The sequence below is a fragment of the Petromyzon marinus genome, chromosome 28 (assembly GCF_048934315.1).
Source record: "Petromyzon marinus isolate PM22_M1 ecotype Great Lakes invasive population chromosome 28, UKy_Petmar_22M1.pri1.0, whole genome shotgun sequence".
Taxonomy (NCBI): domain Eukaryota; kingdom Metazoa; phylum Chordata; class Hyperoartia; order Petromyzontiformes; family Petromyzontidae; genus Petromyzon; species Petromyzon marinus.
Window position 1 is genome coordinate 12,796,552 of NC_133694.1, and position 25,308 is coordinate 12,821,859.

General features: G+C 49.8%; 1 protein-coding gene across 11 annotated transcripts in view; it reads right to left on the reverse strand.

The window, feature by feature from the left end:
- The window catches only part of LOC116946822 (eukaryotic translation initiation factor 4 gamma 1), a 136,469-nt gene that overhangs the window by 22,187 nt on the left and 88,974 nt on the right, over nucleotides 1-25,308 (reverse strand). For 8 of the 11 annotated variants that reach the window (XM_076070342.1, XM_076070347.1, XM_076070346.1 and 5 more), the window contains 11 exons: nucleotides 22,374-22,558; nucleotides 19,645-19,767; nucleotides 17,831-17,957; nucleotides 10,254-11,807; nucleotides 9,113-9,189; nucleotides 8,117-8,303; nucleotides 7,666-7,799; nucleotides 6,626-6,772; nucleotides 5,406-5,651; nucleotides 4,816-5,013; nucleotides 1,017-1,163 (listed from right to left, as the gene is read on the reverse strand). In XM_076070342.1, the coding sequence (XP_075926457.1) occupies nucleotides 1,017-1,163; nucleotides 4,816-5,013; nucleotides 5,406-5,651; nucleotides 6,626-6,772; nucleotides 7,666-7,799; nucleotides 8,117-8,303; nucleotides 9,113-9,189; nucleotides 10,254-11,807; nucleotides 17,831-17,957; nucleotides 19,645-19,767; nucleotides 22,374-22,558 (3,125 nt within the window). The remainder of the gene's footprint in view (nucleotides 1-1,016; nucleotides 1,164-4,815; nucleotides 5,014-5,405; nucleotides 5,652-6,625; nucleotides 6,773-7,665; nucleotides 7,800-8,116; nucleotides 8,304-9,112; nucleotides 9,190-10,253; nucleotides 11,808-17,830; nucleotides 17,958-19,644; nucleotides 19,768-22,373; nucleotides 22,559-25,308) is intronic. The other 3 variants (XM_076070337.1, XM_076070340.1, XM_076070338.1) reach the window with 3 other exon arrangements.

The window sequence follows — 25,308 nt, forward strand, 5'->3', positions numbered from 1 at the left end:
AATAGGAAGTGGATAGAAACGCAGTGATGAATGGGAAGTGGATAGAAACGTAGTGATGAATGGGAAGTGGATAGAAACGCAGTGATGAATGGGAAGTGGATAGAAACGCAGTGATGAATAGGAAGTGGATAGAAACGCAGTGATGAATGGGAAGTGGATAGAAACGTAGTGATGAATGGGAAGTGGATAGAAAGGCAGTGATGAATGGGAAGTGGATAGAAAGGCAGTGATGAATGGGAAGTGAATAGAAACGCAGTGATGAATAGAAAGTGGATAGAAACGCAGTGATGAATGGGAAGTGGATAGAAACGCAGTGATGAATAGGAAGTGGATAGAAACGCAGTGATGAATAGGAAGTGGATAGAAACGCAGTGATGAATGGGAAGTGGATAGAAACGCAGTGATGCATGGGAGGTGGATAGAAACACAGTGATGAACGGAAAGTGGATAGAAATGCAGTGATGAATAGGAAGTGGATAGAAACAGTGATGAATGGAAAGTGGATAGAAATGCAGTGATTAATAGGAAGTGGATAGAAACAGTGATGAATGGGAAGTGGATAGAAACAGTGATGAATGGGAGGTAGATAGAAACGCCACGCAAGTGAAGTTTGAGCGGCGTCTCTCTTTCAGGGTCATTTCCCAGAGCGGCGGGGGAAAGAGCCTCCCCCTGCCTCTATGGTGTTCCGTTAACTTCGACTTTCACCTGCGCTGCGATGCCGACAGCATGACACGGACGTGGCCAGTTTACAAATCCAATAACAAACGCTATTGCACTCGATCAATAAGGTTTTATCGTGCAAAGTTGATGAATTACACAAGTCAGCAGCAGTAGTTTCCTAATTACTACCCCATCTGTGATTACGATGTGGGGGGGGGGGGGGGGGACTGCCCCAAGGTTAAAGGCCATTGTCAATAAACCTTGTTAAGATTATCAGACAATATTCCACTTTGCCAGATAAATCTCAAACGGCGTTGAGTTTTAGGTGAGCTCCATGGAGCGTGCACGCTGGTTACCGTGGCAGCTGCCTCCATCTCCTTCTGCTTGCGTTCGAAAATATCGTCATCATCCTTGTCCTTCTCAAACTCCTTCTGGCAGCGGTTGAGCAGCACTTTCCGGAAGTTCACCGACACGCCGGGCTTCTCAGCCACCGGCACCTTGAGCTGTTTTTGGAGACAACGGCAACAGTGAGGGTGGGAAAGAAGTTGTTTAATAATAATTTCTGATGGTAAACGCGCACAGTATTTGCTCGCTCTCTTAAACAGACGACTGCGGCATGACAGCTGGGATCCTTCACTGCAGCACGATTGTCGGCAGTGCCGTGATCTCGCCGAGAGAGCACGCGAGTTCCCAATCGCTCTCCGTGCTGCGACTGGCAGCGTAGCCGTCGCAAATGCGATCGCCACGCGTGCCGTGACCCGAAATTCGTGCCGCAGTCGGCAAGAGCAATCTTGAGCGCTCGTGCCCGGAGGCCGTCTAAGAGCAGCCGGTCACGCGAGCACTGCCAAGACCCGCATCGGCGCACACATGGAGCCTCGGCCGCAAGCAGCATGGTGCTCAGTCACTGGCAAGCCGAGCGGGCCCCAAGGCCGCAAGATGACGGTTCCCTGCCGCTGGCCATCACACGGCAGTGGGATCAGCGTCATGCCAAGGGGCGCACTATTATAGGGACCTATCTTTCGCCGTAGCACACTGGACACAGCAGCCAGGGGGGGCGCCCTGGATACTGGCTAAGGTGATTTTCGAGGCGCCATAGGCTGCCCCGCAACCGCGTATAAAGAGCCGAAGCAAAAGCTTGGGCGCCACGTGGGGAAATTATATATTTATTTCTAGCGGGTGGGATCTCTCCAGTGCTGCATTGGTGGTCAACTTTACTCCAGTGAACCGGGTACTGCCGCGGGGTCCACTTTCTGCCCCGCCTCCTCCCCCCCTTCTCTCCCCCCCCCCTACTGCCGAGGCCTACTATATAACCTCGTGCCACGGCAGATCTCTCGCCTACTTCAGCAGTTTTTTCTTGCTGTGGTTGTTCCACCTGATGACGATTGCTTGTGTTGCGATTGAAACGTCGTGATCTATTATTTTTCTACCTACGTGACTTTACCGAAAGCACCAAAGAGTATGAATTCCTGCAGTCATGAAACCTTCAAATCAAGATTCTCTTAAAAAACATTACATATACATACTGTGGTACCTCGGATTACTTCGTTCCAGAAGGTAGGAGGACTTATACTGAAAATGACGTCTACCAAATAATGTTTCCCATAAGAAATAAGTATGGCATATACATTAATGGGGTTGTATTAAATAATGTAGACACTACTTATTACTAAAATGCATACATACATTAAAATGACAAAAAACACGTGGAAATTCACAGAGCTATAGCAAAAATTGTGCACTGAACGAGATCTACTGTACAGGCAGACTGAGGAGCGGCGCTTTGTTTCAGTCGTGAACGGGGTCTACACGGGTACGCGGTGACTCATCCCAACCCATACAAGTTCTAGCAAGCACGTCGTATCCCACGCAAGACGGCGTATCCCAAGACATTTTTTTCGAATTTGGTATACACGACATATACCAAATTCTACGTATTCCAAAGCGGTCGTATACCGAGGTATGACTGTACACAGATACTAAGCTATTATGAAAGCCCGGTGGGTCGTTTGTCCATTTCTCCAACAAAATAAGACTTGCAGAAGTCCAAAAAGTTATAGAAAGTTGTCAATCCCCCCCCAAAAAATATTTTTACCCCTACCTATATATACCTACACACCCTTCATACAATAGAGAAAGGAGTATCTATTGACTCTGTAGTTGTATCTACTCACTGTACAGTAGTATCTTCTGAGCCAGTAGTAGCTACTGACTCTATAGTAGTATCTACTGACTGTAGTAATATATAATGGCCCTACAGTAGTATCTACCGACTCTATAGTAGTAACTACTAACTCTATAGCAGTATCCATTGACTCTATAGTGGCATCTACTGACTGTATAGTCGCATCTACTGACTGTATAGTAGTATCTACTGACTGCATAGTAGTATCTACTGACTGTATAGTAGTATCTACTGACTGTATAGTAGTATCTACTAACTGGAGCAGTATTTACTGACCATAGTGGTGTATACCGACTGTTTTAGTATCTACCAACTTCGATAGCAGTATCTACTATCACTACAGCAGTGCATACCGACTTTGGTGGTACGTGCTATCACTACAGCAGTGCATACCGACTGTGGTGGTACCTGCTATCACTACAGCAGTGCATACCGACTGTGGTGGTACCTGCTATCACTACAGCAGTGCATACCAACTGTGGTGGTGCCTGCTGTGACTACAGCAGCGCATACCGACTGTGGTGGTACCTGCTATCACTACAGCAGTGCATACCGACTGTGGTGGTACCTGCTATCACTACAGCAGTGCATACCAACTGTGGTGGTGCCTGCTGTGACTACAGCAGCGCATACCGACTGTGGTGGTACCTGCTTTCACTACAGCAGTGCATACCAACTGTGGTGGTGCCTGCTGTGACTACAGCAGCGCATACCGACTGTGGTGGTACCTGCTGACTACAGCAGCGCATACCGACTTTGGTGCTACCTGATTTAACTACAGCAGTGCATACTGACTGTGGTGGTACCTGCTATCACTACAGTAGTACATGCTGACTCTAGAGCAGTATATTTCGACTCTTTAGCCCAAACTACTAACCTGACAGTGCCGTCGTGAGGCCTAGTCCCGTCCAAAGCCACCGGCCTCGTCTAGATTGCCCAGCCGACCGAGCTGGCACCTTGGCAGGCTAGGGGCTGGGCCGCTACCCTCCCCCCCACCATCCCCCCGCCTGCTGTACAATAATAGTATCCAAGCGCTGTAATATTAGTATCTACCGAGCCTATAGTAGTAAGTGTACACATTGGGGAGGGGGGGAGAAGAGGACATGATACTTAAGAAGAATTTACCTTCGCGTTGTGTTGATTTTTTTGCATTTTTAACGCGAAAGATAATTTTCCCCCACGCCAAACGAAGGCGTGTGCGTTGCTCGGGGCAACCCCCGGTCAGCTTTGGCACGCGCTGAACGGCGCAAGAAAATAAATAATAAATAGCGCTTCATTTATGACTTAACTACTTTACAGTTGCCGGATGGGAAAATGAAAGAGCGCTGGCTCACCACAGGGCTTATGGCGTGGTACCTGGCTACTTTTTAAACGTAAACCCCACGGCTTGCGACAGACAGAAGGACACAGCCAAAAAATGACATTTATAGATAAGATGAAAGAGAAAAAGTAAGGAAAAGTAGAGACAATTGAGTATCTAAGAGTATCTTACAGTTTCCTGCTCGTGCCTCAGGCTATGATGCATTACAACTGTTTAGCCGAGTGGCTAAAGCCCTCCCTGAAGTTCTCACTGAGGTACAGAACAGTGGGGCTTATGAGGTAGTGGAAGTGATGTGGCAGGGGTGTGCAGTGTTCACCTCAATGCTCTCTCTGCATCACGTACCAAGGCCTTCACGGGAATCGCGACTCGTTAATAACGACTATGAATGGCCCTTGGACAGTCACTGCATCACGCGCTTTCAGATGCGCTTCTGTGGCCGTCTGGAACGCTCTTCCTTCCAATATTAGGAAGCCACTGGGAGCTATGCATTTCTTTAGAACGGCTTTTTGTGCTTAATTTGTTGTCTGTCCGCCACACCTCCGATCAGCACCGTTGTCTCCGTACGGTGCGAAAGAAGTTCAACATGCACAGAGGACAAAAAACAGCATTGGCGGGTGGCGGCAGCGGGCAGCCGCAAGTGATAAAAAATTACCATGGCCAAGCAGCGGCACATGTTGGCGTAGGCTACGGAGAAGCTGGGCTCGTCGATGGCCTTCTCGAACACGAGGTCGATGACGCCCTTCAGCCGCTCCTCCGTGTCGATCTTCAGGTCGGTCACCTGCTTCATGAGCGCCTGGAACATCTGCGGCGTAAGCTTGTTCAGGATACTGCGCACCTTCTTGAAGAGATCCTAAACGGAGATACACGCATGGCACAGGATGCACACACACGAAAGCGTGAGTCGCTGCGTTCGCGCCTGCGCGTGTCCCCACGAATGTGCCCCTATGTGAGCGTATATTTCTGTTTCCTGTGTGCATGAGTCTGTGTTTGCGTGTCTGCACATCTGTGTCCCTATATCAGTAAGCATCCCTATGTCACGCTGTGCATGCGTCTCTGTGCCAGTGTAGCCATGTGTATGTGTCCCTATGTTCGCGTGCATCCCTGCTTCACCGTCTGCATGCGTCTCTGTGTCAGCGTGCGTCCCCACGTCTGTGTGTCCCCACGTCTGTGTGTCCCCACGTGAGCGAGTTATCCCTCCAGTATCAGTGTGCATGTGTCCCCCGTGCGAGCGCGTCGCCATGCCTGCGTACGACCACTCTCCGGGTCGTTCGGGGGCGGCTCGCGCTTCAGCGTGGGCTTCCAGGCATGTTCGGCGCGGTTCAACTTCACGTCGTCCGACATGGACGAGATGGTGATGATCTTGCGCGGCTCCTTGCGCTGCTGCGTCTGCGAGCGCCGGGGGCCTCCACCGCCGCCACCGCCGCCGCCCCCCCCTCCGCCACCCCCCCCTCCTCCTCCACCCATGCTCTGGATACGGAAGTCGGGGCACAGAGAGCAGAGCCGGGAGAGCAGCGAATAAATCACTCGTTCTCACACAGGGGCGAGTCACACACGACCCTTTGTAGTGCCTCCGAGCTCAAATACTCAAGTAATGTTCACCCATAAACTAGTCGCACACAAGGTCTTTTCGCCCAAATGTAGGATAAAAAAATGTAAACTTAGAACTTGCCGCAGAGTATTCGCTAGCTTTCGTAGGGGGACAGAGAGAGAGCATGACTCGGAGGCCAGAGGAACCACGGACAAGCAGGAAAGGCAGCCACGCGATGAGCTGGCACAAACAGTTGCCCAAGCTCCACGGTCATCTATATATTAAGGCGTTATCGGTCAATTAATGACGTGAACATGTAGAAGGATACTGGTGCGAGGGGGGGGAAACACTATGGAATATGGACGAAACAGGTCGAGGCAACACCTTTACTGTACCGCCCTCTCCTGGAGAGCCAGGGTATGGCACCTTCTCGATGCCCACGAGAAGGGAGTTTCACAATGTGTGCGATCCACAAACATCGCCGCCTCCACAGTGCTGTATAACAGGCATGCAAAGCCACCGCTGTCCGGCTAATCAATAATGGTCTGTACGTCCGAGTATATTAGAAGCGTTTTAGTACTTAAGTACAACGCAAACAACAGAACCAACCAATAGAATTGACGTACAACTATGCCCACCCCCTCTTTGTACTTTGTTTCTGCCCAATCGGTCATAGGAGGAAACATTTTATCTGTGATGAGCGAGGTGCCAAGATTAAAATTAGAAATTCGGTGTAGCCAGGTCAAATATATTCCCCTCTAGTACCCAATTTGTATGGCTAAGATCCTTGCAGTGAAATATACATCTTGCTTTCATGCCCTTTCATGTGGCCACAGGCTGTATTGTGATGGATAAAAGGTCCATATATCTGGCCGTGCAGGCTGTAGACTCCCCCACCCTGGGGTGTGATGAGCAGCACCATGTAGGTACTCACGGGGCCGCGTCCAGGGCCAGGCCCAGGACCTCCGGCATGGCCGCCCATAATCTGCTGGCGGTCTAGGTTGGCGTAGGAGGGCGTGAAGTCCGGCCCCGCCTTAATGAGTCGCGCGTGGTCGAGGCGTGGGGGGGGTGCCTTGTTCATCTGCACGCAGGCACACGCCCAGGTACACACACAGGCACGGAAGAACGCGGTTACGGGGTGGGGGGGAGAACACCTGCACCGTCGCGCACATTTTAAGTGCAACTGCAAACGGTTCGGGCTGCTGCTGCTGCCACACTCGATCCATGTGACCATTAAACGCAAGAGGTTTTGCTTATAACAATGGGGTGGGGGAGCCAGCGGGTCAGCCACCACGTGATCAACCAGTCATAGGTGCAACCTGGCCTCGCAAAGGTATCAGAGGATATAATGAATGTGAACTCATTGTTTAGAATTTAAAGGACACCCCTCCGTGCGCAATGTGCGCCCACTGTAGCGGACATTCACTGAAGGCTGAAACTACCAAGGGGGAGGGCCAGGTCAGGTAGAGAAAAAGCTTGCCACTGAAGTTCTGAGATTTAATGTCACGGCAGCAGGACCAGATTGCACTACTCACTGCACCCGCCACTTCTGACACAAAGACACTCTCCCCCCCCCCCCCCGTGTAGCCTTAACAAACTGTTGGGTCAAGTATTGTTAGCAAGAGTAGAACATATGAAGGCCGGCATGACACACGAGGGTGGGTGGGCCAGAACCATGCCAGGCCGCCTTTGTCTCCCGAGTTACTGGACATCTGAGAAAAAGAGCTCATCCAATTCCTCCATCGTAAATAAATATTCTGATTCGTGATGTTTACATATGACACCATGTACTCATTTGAAGCAGTCGACCTAGAGGAGGCCCAGGACCAATTCAAATAATCATCACTGGTGTTGGCCAGGAGTGGGATTCAAACTCTCGTAGCCGGGTCCGTAGCGCGCTAACTGCTACACTACCACTCCCCACTTCTGACAAACACGCATACACATGCAGACAGGCACACACCAAACACTTACCGAGTCTAATACAACATCGCTGATGGCTGGGAGACCCTCTGGCTTTTTTGTGCTCGCCTGGCGGAACTGGAACTGCAGCAAGAAGTCACGGTCATACCTCTTCTTATCTTCCTCGTTAAGGGGTTTCCAGTCTTCTGAAAACAACATCATGTATTTATGAAACTAAGGAGTATCCATACGTCTCCGTCCAGCCCTCTCACCACGCTCGGTAAGGCTACGTGATCTCACTCGGCAAGAGGTCGACAATCGAAGATCAACACCGCATCAGAACCGCAGCTCGTTCACACTCCTCGTAGACAATAAATACGCGTCAGTTTTGTTAACACAGCAGCATTAATGACGAGAGTGGTGAACGTCGAGTTGGCGATGCCGTTTCTTCGAGAACTATCCACCGCTTCACCTCAAAACCAACTAATTCGCCCAAACTAAAAAGCCCTTCACAAGCCCTCACCATTCTTGTACTGATACTTGGAGTTGGAGCCAGTGCCGGACTTATCCTCCTTCTCCTCCCAAGTCTCGTCCTTCTCCTCTGCGGGCGGCTGTGTCGGCTTGCCGGCTGGGGCCGCCTCTGGCTCAGCGCCCTTCTTAGGGGGCGCAGCGGCCACCTCCACGGCTGGTGGCTCCTCCTTGGCGGTTGGCTGCAAATCGTTGGCGGGGGGGGGGGGTAAGCCTGGTTATGCTGGTAATCATAGAGGGTGATATAATTACACTCCATATAATTTTTTCTAACGAGAAAACATTGTTGTCTCCAACCTATCTCAATATACACATTGAACCATTTAAGATCTCCCTTGTGTAGCACATGGAGAGATCGCTTTGACAAGGTTCAATTTTGATTTGAAGCTTTCGTAACTGCAGGAATCCATACTCTTTGGTTCTTTCGGTAAAGTCACGTAGGTAGAAAATAAAATAAATCACGACGTTTCAATCGCAACACAAGCGGTCGTCCTCAGGCAGTGGAACTGCTAATCTCTCATTAACACTGCTATTGTGCGCATATGTGGGCATGATACTCTTATGCGGCGACGGAAGCTCATTCATGCTTATCTCCCTCCCTAATCTCCCCCATTAACACAACTGACGTGCTTGCGTCCGTGGATGCAATTCCTTTCCAGCTCAGACCCCGCTTGCTTGCCCATCGCCACATATATAACCTCCTGTTGTAACAGCTCTCTCGCTGGTTCAGCAGTTCCACTGTTGGATTATATTTTTTCCACCTGAGGACGACCGCTTGTGTTGCGATCGAAACGTCGCGATTTATTTTATACCTACGTGACTTTAACCGAAAGAACCAAAGAGTATAAGGTTAAATTTGTTTGCCGCGTCGAGAAGGGCACCATTAAGAGAGCACCGGGCGTCTTGTCTACTATGGATTGCACTTCGTGTCACAGCCCTCGCCTCCCGCCAGCAGCCCAGCCGCCACACGAGCCCAACTTCCCCATTATACCTCCTTGAACGCGCTCATCAGGTCTCCGTCCAGCTCCTTCTTGTGCCAGTCCTTCTTCACCTTCTTCTGGGCACCGGCTGTGGTGGACGGAGGGCACAGAGCACGTGACAAAGTTGTGAGCGGTCAGTGAAGGGGGAGGGAGAAGCGATTGTCTTCATGGACCTGGGAGAAGTGCACAAAGACTGCAGCCCGTGACAAATGTGCACCGATGCTGGCGGCCCTCCCAGTGGAACGGCTTTTCAACTCGGTGTAACAGGTCAGGGGAGCGTTAAGCAAGAATTACGGCTGTAAATTAACACGTGTATTTGTGGCGAGACGTGGACTGGGCAGATTTTCAGAGGTGAGGGAGTGTTGAGGGAAGTTATTGGAAGGGACAGGGATGTTAAGAAAGAGGCCAAGAGACATTAAAAGACAAACTACCGTTTGCTTGATAGCTTGAAGGCGAGATTTCAAATGTGGCGGGGGCCTACCAGGAAATGAAGAAAAAAGCTCAAGATGGGTAAGGATTGAGTTGAGTTTGACCAAAAGGATCTGACAGTGGGCAGAGGGCCCGACTCAAAGAGGATGAACAGGGGGGGGCTTGTGATGACTGCACCTTGAGCACGGCTTCTTGCCGTCGATTCCACACTTAACGGAACATAACCTTTGACAAACCCAGCATTCACGGATACAACATTCAGGAAGCTGGGTCCTCCTATACCCCCATTTATCTGCATTTCTTTACCGTCAGACATTGACTTTACCTTGCGTGAAGTGGAAACATTAGCGGTCGCATGAAACCACGTGAAAGGTGAACCTACACTGGATTGGTGAGATCTCAACAGTCCCAACACTGAAAGTGAAGAACTGCGCACCTTGGCTGCATGCCGTTCTATGGATGCACACTGCAGCATGATATTAAAATTTTAACTAAGCAAAAATATCTTTGAACTTTGCCGCCAAGATGCACAATATTATTCAGCTGTTCTGGTCAATTGTGACACATCTTTGTAGTTTTAACAAAGGGTTATAAAACAACCACGAGACTCCCCAATGCTAAAAAGCACATGCACCAGGTTACTCAATTTAAGGCTTAAACTATGCGAGAGTCAAATTTAATTGCCAATGGCTGCGCAAGTACACACATACAACGACCGCGTACCCTCCGAGACTGAGCCCACACCCTGGATACCATCAGTGGCAGTTGTCGTTGGACCGGGTGGGGAGGCCGGCTGCGCCGTGGGGATGTCCTCCACTTCCTCTTCCTCCACCTCCTCGGGGGCCTTCGGCTCCACAGCCTTCGGCTCCACGACAGGCGCCTCCACCTCCGCTGCCTCGGTCACCGTGGGAGTGGTGGCCTCCTTGGGGGCCAGAGCCTCGGGCTTCTTCAAGTCCGTGACCACGGGCGGTGGCAGCGGCTGCTGTTGCGGCTCCTGCTGCTGCTGCTGTTGCTCCTGCTCCGCAACCTCGGGCGGGGGCGGCGCCACAACCGCCGCCGCGGGAGAGGGGGCGGCAGCAACGGTGGCTGGGGAAACGGCCTTAACAGCGGGGCCGGCAATAGCGACGGAAAGCTGGGCCTGTGGCGTCGGTTGGGCCTGCGAGGCAGGCTGAGGCTGTTCTACAGGCAGTGGCTGCGGCGCAGCAACGGCCGCGGCTTTCGTGGGTGCGACCGGCTGAGCCTGCGCAATGGTCTTTGCCTGAGCAGCAGGCTTGTCTTTCGCTTCAGGCGCCACCTCTGTGGGCGCGGAGATGTCCGTGTCCTTCTCGTTCAGGGGGGCGGCAGTAATGGCAGGGGCGACGGCTGGCGCGGCTGACTCGGGGGCGGTGGCGATGACGACGGGCGCCGCAACAGCGGGGGGGGCGGGGGGCGCCGCGGGCTCCTTCTCCTCGACGGCCGGAGGCGGCGCCTCCACCACGATTTCCTCCACGGCCGGCAGGGCCGGGACCGTGGGCTCCACCGTCGCCACCTCCACTGCCGCCACCACCGCCAATGCGGCGGGCGCGGGCGGTGCTGCCAACGTGGCAGGGACGGGCGGCGCCACTTCCACGTGGGCGGCGGGGGCAAGGGGCACCGTGCTGTTGGCTGTCTGCTCCAGGGGCAGAGATGGCTCGGCCTCGGGCTCTGGGTCCGACTCCGGTGTGACCGCCACAGCCTCTGGCTGAGCCGTCACCAGTGCGGGCGGCGGATTTTGCAACTGCTGCTGTTGCAGCTGCAACTGCTGCTGTTGCAGTTGCTGATGCTGCTGTTGCAGTTGCTGCTGTTGCAGTTGCTGCTGTTGCAGTTGCTGTTGTTGCAGTGCAAGTTGCTGCTGCAGCTGCTGTTGTGGTGGCTGCTGTTGCGGCAGCTGTTGAAGCTGCTGCAACTGCTGTTGCGGCGGCGGCTGCTGCTGCTGTGGCTGCTGCTGCGGCGGCTGCTGCTGCTGCGGCGGCTGCTGCTGCGGCGGCTGCTGCACATGCAGCTGCGGCTGCTGCTGCTGCTGCTGCTGCGGCTGCTGAGGCTGCTGCTGCGGCTGCTGAGGCTGCTGCGGCTGCTGAGGCTGCTGCGGCTGCTGAGGCTGCTGAGGCTGCTGAGGCTGCGGCTGCTGAGGCTGCGGCTTGGTGTCTTGCTGGACATCGGGTGCGTGTGGGTCAGAGCCGGTGGGAGCTGGCGGAGGAGTCGGGTCCGGAGGAGGGGGTTTGATCGTTGTCACAGCCGCAGACAGCCGCGGCTTTCCCTCTGTTGCACAAACAAGCGATGACATACATACATACACACACACGCATTGTTACGTAGATATATACACACAGGCAGTGTTACAAAGTAGAAACAACAACGCGTTGTTTAAGAAAAAAAAGATAACTGTATTCTAGATTTGAAGCTTTCGTGACTGCAAGGATTCATACTCTTTGGTTTTATTCAAAGAGTATGAATCACGATGTTATTTCTGACTTACAGTACCCCGGTGTTTACAAATTGAGTTGTACCTGCGGGGGACTGCTATATCGGGGAGACGAAGCGACATATCTCTGACCGAATTTGCGAGCACAAATTAGATTTGAAACACGGCAGAACTAATTTTTCTGCCATGGCTGATCATTGTTACAACGCTGTGGATGGTCATGATATTGTTTTCTCCGAAACCAAGGTTCTCTGCAAACCTACCGGTTATTATCAGAGATTTGTCCACGAGGCCATCCAGATTTACAAACACAGACACAACTTCAACCGAGAGGATGGTTTCAAATTGAGCAATCACTGGAAAGATGTTTTAAATCAAGTCAAACGTTAGATGCCTTTCAATTTTTTGGTACAGCCATTTCCTTTTCTTAGTAGTTGTATATCAAACTTTAACTACCTTATAATTAAACAGCCGTTTGCCGCCACTTTAAAAAAATGGAGATGTACACATGCAACATGTCTCTCCCTCCCCCCAACCCCCCACGCAGCATAACAAAAGGTGGGTTTTACCCACTCTCGTACAGTGCGAAGTAGTTGTTGCCCCAGCAGTCTATCAAAGGGCTGCTTAACCCAGCCCTCCCACCCACCCACGCCCCCTTACTGACTCCTCCCCCCTCCCTTAACCTGTATATAATCCCGGTCGTCTCTGAACTGTGCTCCTGACACAGATATTCTGCGAGGACTATTCCACCTGAAGAAGGAAGCTTGCGTTGCCTCCGAAACGTCGTGATTTAATTACTTTCTTTTATTTTGTTTTATTTTATCTACGTGACTTTACCGAATAAAACCAAAGAGTATAGATAACCTTCTTAACTTCATTCCAACCATACGACCAGCGTTATGGCACAAGGCAAATTTAATCCTTTGGGTCTCTTGCCAAACAGCGGGTCCCACCACGTTAGAGAGAACAGCTTCACAGGAGGCGTAAAACTGAAACGCCCTCTTTCGTCCATGTTTACGGGCAGCGTACTTTCCCACACACACTGCAGTCAACACGTTCATTAAGTGGCAGGTCATGTGAAACTTAGTTGTCGGGGCTGATATTTTAGCAAAAGTAATTGGGGAAAATTTCAAGTTTTTTTTTGTTTGCGTGCTGGCAGTCGTAACCGGCAGCGAGATTTAACCCGATGGAAAATAATACAAAACAAAGCACAAAGATCCCCCCCGTATACCATTTAGCAGACTTAAGGCAACTGCTGTGAGCGAGCACCTATGAAGGCCACCGCAGTACACGAAGAAGGTGGTGGGTGACCAGCACCACGTACGACCACCTTTGTCTCCCCAGTGGCGATGTTTACACATGGCACCAGGTACTCAATCGAAGTTGAGTTCAACTCGGGAGGTACAGGACCGGTTGAGATAATCGTCACTGGTGTTGGCCATGAGCGGGAATCGAACTTCGCCACGTCCAAAGTGCACCAGCTCCCCACTGGAATAGTATTAAACCCTCTCCTTGACATCCGCACAAGTAGAATAGCATTACACCCTGTAGTGTTCGCCTTTTGGCATTCTCTGATCTAACACTGGTGAGACAAGGCCATAAAGAAGGCTGTCTCTGGTGTAGGCCAATAAGTCTTAAATGCATATAATATCAGAGCATGTTTGCTTGCATACTTTTCAAAAGCATGTGTGGTTAATGCAGACTTAATGCCTTGCTAAAGGTATCTCTCGTTAGTGTTTGAACATCTTAACATGTTTTATTGCCAGAAAGGGTAAAACTTTTTTCTCCCAACATTATTGATACTGGCAAAAGGTCCCACAGACACCCTCATCTTTACAGCCACACGACTGCAGATTTGATCTTTTTCACGTAACCAGACCACAGCCTATCAGGAAGCATACGAACCAGACAAGGCAGGCGAATCCAGGTGAAGCTGGAAGACTTCCAATGCAAGCGTTACTGCCATCACGGTTAACAAGCCGTGCACACCTTTACACCCGATAATCAGGCGAACCGTGAGCAACAAGTTGACATTGTATTGGCATGCACGATATAATTAACCCAGATTATCACGCGTTTTGGATGATCGTTTTCCATATTTTCAAACAGTCCAAATTCCTGTGCTAAAAAATCTCGGCGTTCACAGCGTCACCGGTGCTCGCGAGTTAGTCATCGCAGACTCCTCGCGGACTGGAAAACGCTGCCGTGAGCAGAAAAGCAGCATCCTCTTGAGCATGCGTGCAGGCTTCCCGGTTATCACGGACTCAGCAGTGAGACATATCAAATTGGCTTCACGTCAGGTGATTTTGTGTTTTGTACAGCTCTGGTTATGGCCACCAGCACATAGGCCCAGGCTGGAGCCTACTCTAAACCCCGCAAGCTCAGCAATAAGACGTGGGGGGGGGGGGGGGGCAGTGGCTTCCGATCAGCCTTTCGAAAAGCCACGTGTGAGCTCGGGAGAAAGTGTGGGGTAAGGATGCAGCCATAGGGAAGATTACACGAAGTTAGTCTTCAGTGTGTGCAGACAACGCAGCTAAAAATGCAGCAACACGGCTTCTGTCATTACGAAACTCAAGAGGGCAGAGCAAGCCAAGTAATGCGCCGCATGCTTGTTTGTAATGGTCGGACGTGCCTTTCACAGCACTTACTTTACAATTTAATTCTGTAGCAAGTTTATAGGAGCGTGAAAGCAAAACTCCTTGCCCTAGCCCAGAAAACTTAAACACTAAATAAAAATGTAGGTGGCAGGGTCACATGTACAATGGGGTAGATGGGGGGGGGGGGGAGGCGTAGAATCCCCCCCAACCAACATCGCCGGTACATTATTAAAATGCCGAGCTGTCTGGGTGCTGGTCGTATGCCGGGCAGTTGCCAACATGCGGCAACCGCCGTATGAGGAACAATACACTTTAATCTTAAACGTAGGCTCCGAGGGCCATTAATGATTCATAATTAGTATGTAGCTATAATTTAACCCAAAAAGTAACTGAATATATACTTTATCCCATTAAGCCAAATTGATGTTTTCAGCAGAAAATGTTCTGCTGGCATCGTGTCTAACGGAGCTGTGGGTTTTTGCAGGTTGTTCAGAAACTTTTCTGCAATGGACTCCGTGAGCTTTGTGATCAAGATTCTCTTTTGTGACTTGGCCTCCGACTTGATTCTACACGCACGATGGGCTCACAGCTATCGCAGGCACACCAGAGCATTTCTGTTCGAAACATTAGTCCTGCTTCAATTGCCCTGGTCACAAAAAGATTAAGGCCGAAGGCACAATTGATCAATCAGAATATCAAGCATTTTTTTATTTTGCATTAACTTTATGCCAACTAAACTGCCAGACTGAAATCTATGAGCAGCAACCATTGCCATGATGTATAAAACCTTGTCATAATACAGATTTATCCCCCCCCCCCCATCATTGACAGATTCATCTTTATTTCCCATGGCATTTAATGATCGTTTTTCAAAGCAGACACTCTCATGTAACGAGAGTGGCCATTGCTGATTTTGTAATCACATAGTTAAACAATACTCTAAGACAACTCGTATAACTATCGGAATGGATAGTTTCCGAGTTATCACTAAACCACGCCTGGTATACCACCCGGAGGCCGGGGGTTTGAACCCAACCCTGACGCCTGTTTATTTGGAGTTTGCATGTTCGCCCCGTGGTTGCGTGGATTTTTTCTCCGGCTTCTCTGGATTTTCCCTCCATATTTTGAAACATGCATTGAGATTATTTTGGTGCTATCAATGTCCAAATGATGGGCCACTTTGTTGAGGCATCATTTGTGGCTAGGAAACTTCGGAAAAATAAGTTAATACCTCAGTGGGCTGTGCCTGGTAGGATGGGGATGGTTCAGTGCTGTAATTGTATGAATTTGGGTGATTTGTTTACCCCTCTTGTACTTTGCACTCCTATCACGTGTTGTTTTTGTATTGTTTGTTGTTGTAACGTTCTTATCCGCCTCTGCTGGACATCTGTGAAAAAAATCGCTTCATAGCTCATCGGATTCCTAGAGTATAAATATTCTGATGCTGATGCAAACAAAATTCAAATTTAGCTCTTGCACTGGCAGAGAGATACTGCTTTGATGGCGACATGAGCTACCTGTGCTCCAGGGAACATTTCTCTCCTCGGACTACGGTCGTCTGCAAGGTAACGTGGCCAAGGCGCCGTCGCTTTCTCAAGCCGCAATACCAATGGCGTCCGACGGACGGCGACACCGACGGCCACAAAAACTGGGATCAGCCATCGCGCATAAAGCAACTCAGCGTGCCCTTGATGAGAACGCATGGAATGAGCAAAACCTCTGTGGCGGCCAAAGCCACAGGCCCCTGGGTGTGGGACAGCATAAGAATGTAAATTACTTCAATTTATGCAACCATTGCTACCCAATTACGAATGGTGAGCAACTACAATTAATGACCATTGTGCCAAGTATTTAACAGCAGTCATTCATTTTCACAATTCTAACTCGGATTGTAAATTTTGTGGCTTGGGTCTCCAACACACCGGTGTGCTGTACTCGTGACGAATTGGCACGTTCTGTTTACGTGACAAACCTTACTAGTTGGTTGTGTCGGGTGGTGGCGGGTTTAACGACACATTTATATATTTACGCGATCTAACACAAAAAAAACATCTATTATGAATTCTAACTTGTGATGCATGGGAGGCTCAGCATAGCTCACTACCGGCAAGCAATGGCACGAGTCCACCGAGATGACCTGATGTAGGTGTCACTGGCGAGCAATGCAACGTGGCACGACGCGAGTCTACGTGAGGCCGCCATGTTTATTACCAGCGTGGGTTCACATTTGTGAGCGATGCGCGAATCTCCAGCCACCTTTACCAGTCATTCATGTCCTGTGCTATATTGTCTTTCGCAATGCCAATTCAATCTCATTCATACACAAAACAGATATGCAAATGTAAAAATAAATGATTACGCGATAGATTGTGTAGACCACCAGCAGCGGTAACATATATCCAACAGAACACCAAACCATATCCATGTTAGAAATTGTCCTTATCTGGTAAACTAAACTTTAAACTATTTTTTATTTTACCAAGTAAAGCCCACCAAGCTGCATAGCCCTTTTTCAGAAGCGGCCTGGCCACAAATGATAGCCCAATTAAGTGGTTTATCGTGAGAACTTTTACAGCAGCCAAGTAAATCTGAATTATTCCAGATCAAATAAATGGCATTTTTTTCAAAAGCACCCAAAGTAAAAGCACGTTAAGCTCAACACGTCACTGTAAGCCGTCTCGACACTTCACTCACTATGACCACCAGGGAACGGTCTCCACCATTAATGGTTAGTGGTGGAGACCATTAACTGATAATTAATTAATGCCAATTACTGACTCTTGACCACTTAAAGACTGCATTTACCAAGAGAAAAACGAGGCTGAATGCTGGAGGGGATTATTATTTTCCACATGTTTGCCCAAATATAAGTTGGCATATCCAAGCAAAGTAAAATATTGTGCCTCCAAATAACATGTTAAAAAAAATACGAAGATTGTTTTAGTGAGTAAGAATGCACGGACCTCAAACTGGAAACATGGCACTAAATGATGTGGCACGTGATGCTAAATAGAGGTGTTGGGCGAGTCCGTCCTGTCATTGCTATATTCGGACTCCCTTCTGCAATCGCATCCTACGGACGCCGACACCACTAATTAAACCCCTCCCCCGCCCTCATTGTACACAGAACGGGTTAACTTGTTAGGGTTAACTTGTTAGGGTTAACTTGTTAGGGTTAACTTGTTAGGGTTAACTTGTTAGGGTAAACCGTGGCCGACGTTCAGCGTGACGAGACGGGCGTTTGTGTCGCAACGCAGACGTACCTGGGCGGGCCGGCGGCCCCATGGGGTGCGGCAGGGCGCTCTCCCCGTTGCTCTGCGACGGCGCCAGCAGCAGGGGCTGTGGCTTGAGGTAAAAGAGGTGAGGAGGAGCGGGGTGAGCGTAAACAAACTGCCTCCAACCAAACCGCCGGCAAGCAACAAAAAGCACCGCCAAACACGGGCACGCAAAAAGCCACGACGGCAACGGAACCAAAGCAAGTCGGGGGGGAGAGAGAGGAGAGAGAGGGGAGAGAGTAGATAAAGAGAAGAGAGATAGGAGAGGGGAGGAGAGAGGAAACGGCAACAAAAACGTAACAGGGAAATCATAGAAAGGAAAAAACAGCCAATGATGCGTTGTCAGATTCGTTAAGAGTTTTGTTACAAATTATAGGTCGTCAATGGGGAGAAAAAAAACGAACGATGGAAACAATAGAGAGGAAGAAGAGGCGGTAGAATTCAACATAACGAAATGTCATGAATCGAAATTAATCGTAAGGGAGATGTGTTGTGCGAATGAGATGCAAGAGAGAACAAGACGGGACAACATTAACTACGAAGATTTTGAAGCAAAGAACATGACGTGAGCTGCTAGTATAGAGCTACCAGATCGCTACAAAGAGCAGCACACACAGGGCAGCACTACTCGGTACACAGCCAGGCGCATTCACGGCTCACAGAGCCAAATTCAATAAGCGCATACATCAACAACGACGAGGTTGTTTTTCTCAAAAGCATCGATAAGCACGACGGAACGTCCACATAAAGACACATCATCCTCCTCCTCTTCCTCACCCTCCTCCTGCCTGTGGGATTCTGACAGCAGAGCCCTGCGCCCATCTCAAGGCCAGCGACTGCGGCTGCTGGGGCACGCGTAGGATGTAAAGATGAAGTATGTATGTATATTGGATGTAGGTATGTTGAACTTCTTTAACACCGTACGTAGACACAACATGCTAATCAGACGTGCGGGGGAAGGACAACAAACTAAACATAAAAAGCCGTTCGAAAGAAATTAGTTTTCAATCTGGACAATTTAAAAGTGCATAGCTCCACTGGCTTTCTAAGGAAGAGCATTCCAGGCGGCCGCAGAAAGCGCATCCGGAAGCGCGCGATGCGGTGACCGTCGGCATGGACGCGGAGAAACAGTTACTCGCCCACCCCAGCAGGCAACACGCCGTGACTGCCACGTGCCAAATTCAGCAATCGCCGGTTTAAGAACGCATCGGTTAAAAAAAAAGAGGCAACAGGTGATAAAATAATTGCGCCAACAACATTTAGTGATTCCGCCAAATGCATGACAGTAATATATTCGCCTTTATTCGTCAGGTGTTAAAACGTGGAACACGTCACGAACGCATCTTTCACTAATGCCTAAGATAATTTAACTCTCAACACCCGACCTAAAAAGCAGGGGGGGCGAAGCGAAGCTAGCCGGGGACGCGGCACATTGGGCACTAAACCGTGGCACACGTTTAAAAACATTATAAGAATTCCTTGGTGAACCTGCAACAGCACGGGGCAGTAAATGAGAACCAAGCCTTTCCCTTTTCTCTAACGTGCCAAATTACATTTCAAGGCACTAAGTGTAGCTGGAGATATGAATCAAGGCTGAATAATGCAGGGTAGTGGTAATGTGCCAGGGCAGTGAGAGATATGGGAGCGTGGACATTTGTGTTGTGCTGCAATGTGTGGGGTACACGGTGAAATGTGGTGTGCACCATTGTTTTGTATGCCGGTTTTTTTTTCCCGTGTGCATGAGGCAGTACCTGTGATGGTGTCGGTGGTGTGTGTGCATGCTGTGATCTGTGTGGGGGTACCTGTGGCGGTGTAGGTGTCGAGCTGGACCGAGACGGAGGGGTAGAGTTACGTGTGGTTCCGCCCCCGGACATGATTTCTTCCGTTATATCTTTGCCCCCTTGTGTTGGATCTCTGATTCGAATCTATTGGAAAATGCAACTACATCAGCTGCTGGCTCACAGCTGCGTTCACACAACTGCAGAGGTGAAGCTTCATCAACGGGCGCTCGCACACAAAATGCCCCGGCAAAGAAAAAAAAGGGCTGCCCCCCCCCCACAACCCACTCTGCGGGTGCGTCCCCACAGAATTAACGCAAATTGCGTGGTACCGCATGCATTACATCCTGCATGACTGGTACAGTCACTGGATGGGGCTGGTTTACAACCAGTCTTTCTAACAAAGCCACACCACACGAGAACCAACACCCCCCCCCCACGCATCAATCAGAGCAACTCCCCGACCTCCCTCTGCGTTCCCTGCAACCCACCCAGAAAATAGCGCCCCAAGGAATGCAACTCTCGCCCTCCCCCCCCAACTGTCGCAACTCAATGCTGCGTTTCAACCGCGACAGCACGCGGGCCCGCTCATCGCACTGTAAATCCTGCCTGAGACATTCCTCTTCCGGCATGGCATTCCTAACCAAGCACCTCGTTTAATCCGAATTCCCGAAAAGTTAATGGGCATGCGAACATTGCCACGCTCCACGCGTAAATGTGCGCGTGCACATCATTACAACCGTACTCGTACCATCTACACGCGCCCCCGTGCCAATGGGCGCCTGGCACTCCCATGTTTTATAACTGGCACTACTACCCCATCGTAACACAACGTGACCATCTGTCGCACAGTAACATAAGATTACTTTGGGCTATGTCGTAATTAAGATCACACGAATCAACACGTTTCTGATGATAAAATGCAAGTGATTTAGAGAGAGCAGCCCCACCTTTCTTCATTGAACACAAAACAATCGCATGCGTGGCGTAAAAACACCATACTTTCCCGAGGGCATAGCAAGCATTCACGCAAACACTCGCACAGTAAATGGCAATCGCAAAAAGACGCAGAATGTTTTCCGACCTCACAAACCGCCGTCCAAAGCGTTAAGGCCGTTCTAATTACCGTGACGCGAGGCCTACATTTACACGTTGAGTACATCGGTTGTTTGGCGTGACAAACATTACAGGTAACAAGGCCATCACCCGGGGGCCAATTGCCAATTTAATCCTGGCACGACGCAGGCAGGGGACCCACCACTTTTGATGTCGTGAGCATGACGGCGCTTTGAGTTGCGAGCGCACAGGCAAACGCAGCCTCACCCCACAGCGGAATTGCGGAACCCAGGACGATGATCAGCGGGAACATGCCTCCGTCCAGACCAAGCACCGTTAGCGAGCCTGAAGCTGGCCCGGCAAATTACAGTTTAATACGAATTGTATGGCTGTTCCCAACACTTGGGAGCGTCCAAGGCAGCACGAGCTATTTCGGCAGTTGAAAGCACTTGCTGGGTTGACGAAGCCGAGTGCCCCCACTGTTCACTCGCGTGGGGTCCAAGAGCCGAGTGGAGACGTAACGTTGTCCGACTCCAAGTTTGCATTCATTTCGTTATGGTAAATATATTTTGGTCTTTTTCGTTTTTCAACCTACCAATTCCTCCACAATTGCACATGCTTGGAATCTGGACAAGCGGCAAGAATGGCCTCACGTTGAGTGACCTCCCCTCCCCTTAAGTGAGAGCACCACAAATGTCTCGCAATCCCTGCGGACAGCGAGGCTGCAAAACCACTTCGGATTGTCTACACCCATTGGGCAATTGCCCAACCACACGATGTCAATTGTCAAAATTAGATGGTCAAAAATATATTGAACACGCAAAGATTTGCAATGCATTTGCCAAAGCTCTCAATACTTACCCAGACCACCACAGCTCAAAATAACTTGAAGTGGTGGGGGGGGGGGGGGCAAATCGTCTGAGGCTCCCCCAACTCAAAGAGTTGCAAACATGTGGCTGTCCCAACAAGCAGCAATTAAACAAATGGAGACCAGTTTCACCCTCGTTAGGCCTCATCAGTACAGTAGAGTCATCCATGTAAAACTATTAACTATTTTTATTTTACCAGTTAAGGCCCCACTGAGCTATGTAGCGTTGTCAGAAGCGACCTGGCCACAATTGATAGGTCAACGAAGTGACTTATCCCGTGGAAATGTATAGCAGCCAAATACTCCTAGGGCATGTTTCCAAATGTGGAGGGGAAAAACCGGAGGACACGGAGGAAAAGTCACACGACCACAGGGAGAACATGCAAACTCCAAATATACAAGCGTCAGGGTCAGGATGATACTCATGACCTCCTGTATACCAGGTGTTATATGACTCTGGGAGTCCCGTACAGAGGACTTACCTTTCCACTCCAGGACCCATTAGCTTGCCTAAAAGGCAACGATTGTGTAAGTTTCAATTTCCTATGGAGGCGGAGAGTCTCTTTCATCATTCGAAAAACGACTGTTGACCTCCCCACAAAATAATGGATATTTTATAGGCCCCAAAGGGATGATGGGCTGGTGTCAACCCCCCAAAAACCAAGATTTGAAATCGCAACCTTGCGATTGCAGGGCAGCTCGCTCCTGCGCTGGCGCACTTGGCCAGAATGTCAAGTAGTGAAAGGGCCCTACGTGGACATGGCACCGGACTCCCAACCAGAGACCTACACGACCGTGCCCCAGGCATCCGAATGCGTGAGGTCTGTACCTGCTTTCTCTCCCGCTTCATCTGCGACGCCATGGCATTTTGCTGCTGCTGTTGTTGCTGCTGCTGTTGCTGCTGCTGCTGTTGCTGCTGTTGCTGCTGTGCGTGGGAGATGGGCACAAAGGGCGGCTGCTGCAGACTATAGGGCGGCACGGCCTGCGCGGCCGCTCCGGAGTAGAACGTGTTGCCTGCACAGCCAGAAACACACGCACGGGCGGGAGGAGAACGGTCAGCGAGTGCGCCGAAGAGATACTCTCAAGAAGAGGAACTACACGATAAGACAGCGGTCTTTCACAGAACTGGACAGCAAGGGCGGCAGTACAGTACGGTAAGAAATTACAGTATGGGATTCTTTGGTTTAGTACGGTATGATCTTACGCCAAGATACTTTTTCAACAGGTATGGTACACGAAAGTATGCTATTTTTTCGTATCCTTGTCGTACAAAGGTGATCAATTATTTACAAGCTGAAGCTTCTGAAATTCTGATATTCTACTCTCGTCTTTAAAGGCGGCTATAATAATTAACACATCAGTTATCAAAAACTAAAACCTCAGGCAAGATTCCTTTTCAAACTTCCACTCACCATTGATAGCCAATTGGATCATTGCATTGCCTTCATCCAGCAGCGGATGAATCATGGGCAGTGGCGATTTACATTATTTGAACTTGTGACTGGTTTTAAGGTGACCTTGCTCAAGCCCACTGTTTCTAAATTGCAAACGTTCCATAATCCATGCGTTCCTGTTCCCGTGTCTCAAGTGTAATATTCCAAGGCATATTACAGCGAGACACATGCCACAGCATGTGATACACACCACGCTGGTCAGCGCATTGAGCTATGAATGCCAATCAGCCAACAGAAACTCTGATTAATGGCTGCTTCGCGACTCAAAAGTACTGTACGGACATGAAGCGAGTGGTTAAAACGACCCCGGTAAACACAAGCGTGACTCTCTACAGATTAAATGTGCACAGGCACCGAGTCACAGTGCACTGGGGGGGGGGGGGGGGTTTAAGTTCCACAACCGCAGGATGAAGCAACACGTCCGACCTCAAGTGAGCAACAACCCGTGGACAATAACACGGTAAACTGCGGGTAACCACACACTTGCGTACACAATTCCTACATTTCACAATTAAAACAAAAGTCAGAGATTCCCCTGCTCAACTGGGTAGAAACAGTGCTCTCATCTCCTGTTTACATCCCCGAGCCAGTGGTGAACATTTCACATTCCTATGATGGGGAGAAAGACTGTCCACAGGCACCACCCTACTTAAACCATAAGGTGGTTCTCACTTTAATAACCGCCTCTGGAGGATTGAGGGGATGGGTCACCACCCCCAACCAGGATTTGGACTCAAAACCTGACTGCAAGCCACTGAGCCACCACCACTAAGGTTTTACGTGGGGGGGGGGGAGGGGGCTTGAATAACGGATAAAAGTAAGGCCGTGAACAAAGCACCCGATTAGCCATTGTTATGGTAAAGAAACAGGTCAAAGAAGTCAACACGCATGTTTCCTACCCCCTCCTACATTACTCTCTCGAGCCACCCCCCTCACCCACTACGGGCCGCATTGCCACAATGTCTCACATCTGCCCCAAAGCGAGCGAGAGCGGTCGATGACTTCCACGTGCACAATGTGCACACAAACGCAACAAAATTCCAAGCATTCCACAAGGGGCACTGGGCAGTCAGAGCCCCCCCCCACCCCCCAGAGCACAGTGGGGGAAGAGAAATCCACACAATGGGAGAACCACCATAGAGGACAACTTCATGGGAATACAGGCACACACCAAGAACAGCGCCACCCCATTTATGCAAGGGTGTATTCGTTTTATGGAGACATACAACAGCAGCATGCTTCTTGTTTCAGATGCGTCGGAAGCATTGTTCCATAACCGTTTTTGAATGTCCTCAACTCAACTTTAGACAGACCTCGTCAACAGTCCAACGCAGCTTTGTTCGTGTTTAAAAAATTACTTGTCTGCTTTAAAACCGGCGGTTAATTGTGGCAGCTATCAGATGCCCACATATGCCCTTCCATTAACTCGAATAGCCACACCCAGTGGAGGCAGCCAGCAAGACCTGCTTCAACTCGATGGAAGAAGCCATTTCAACTCCGGATTAATCAATGTCGCTGGCCGCCAACTCAAAGATCACTCGCCAGGCAGGAGGAAGACTTTTATCGGCCTTACACGTGCTCTAATAAACCCTGAAATGTTGTTTGTAGTGGGCAGTGGCCAACACAAAAGTAAAATTTTCCTCGGGTTGCCAGTTCGTCTAAATCTGGTGAGCCCATGACTGGCCCCATCCATGTGTCACATGACGGCTTCATTGACTCTAAATCATGAGGCAAGCCGCCTCCCCATGGAGTTTGCAAGATCAACTCTGGCTCGTGCCGTGGCGTTTTGCAATGGCTTTTCCCTCAGGTCTCCCATTGCAACATGGACGCTGGGCCCTCGGCTGGTTAGATATATACACGTTTGCGCGATTCTAAAACACCCAAGTACGGTGCACAATTCACACGTTCAAATGTAAGCATATTCGACACATTACAACTTTGCACAATATATCATCTTCAAGCCTCGATGCCATCGGTGTTTTTATTGAGGATACGCAGCCAGACTTTGCCGACTAGTTTTGCCCTGCGCGTGCATGGCCAACACTTCCACGCATACAGGCAAATAAATCCCGAGTCAGAAGCAACCAACATTACCTTACTATACAAAAAATACCAAAACCATTAAATTTGGGCCTAGATGTTGAACTGTTCAACGTCAAAAGCGAGTTCTTAGTTGCGTATTTCGCGTGGTAAAATATCGCATGTCAATGTACTGTACCGAGCATTCCGGCACGTGCCAGCACAGAACCAAACCAGCCAGTACAGTTATACAGTATTGTCTCGTTATTCACAAGGGATACGTTCCGGAGA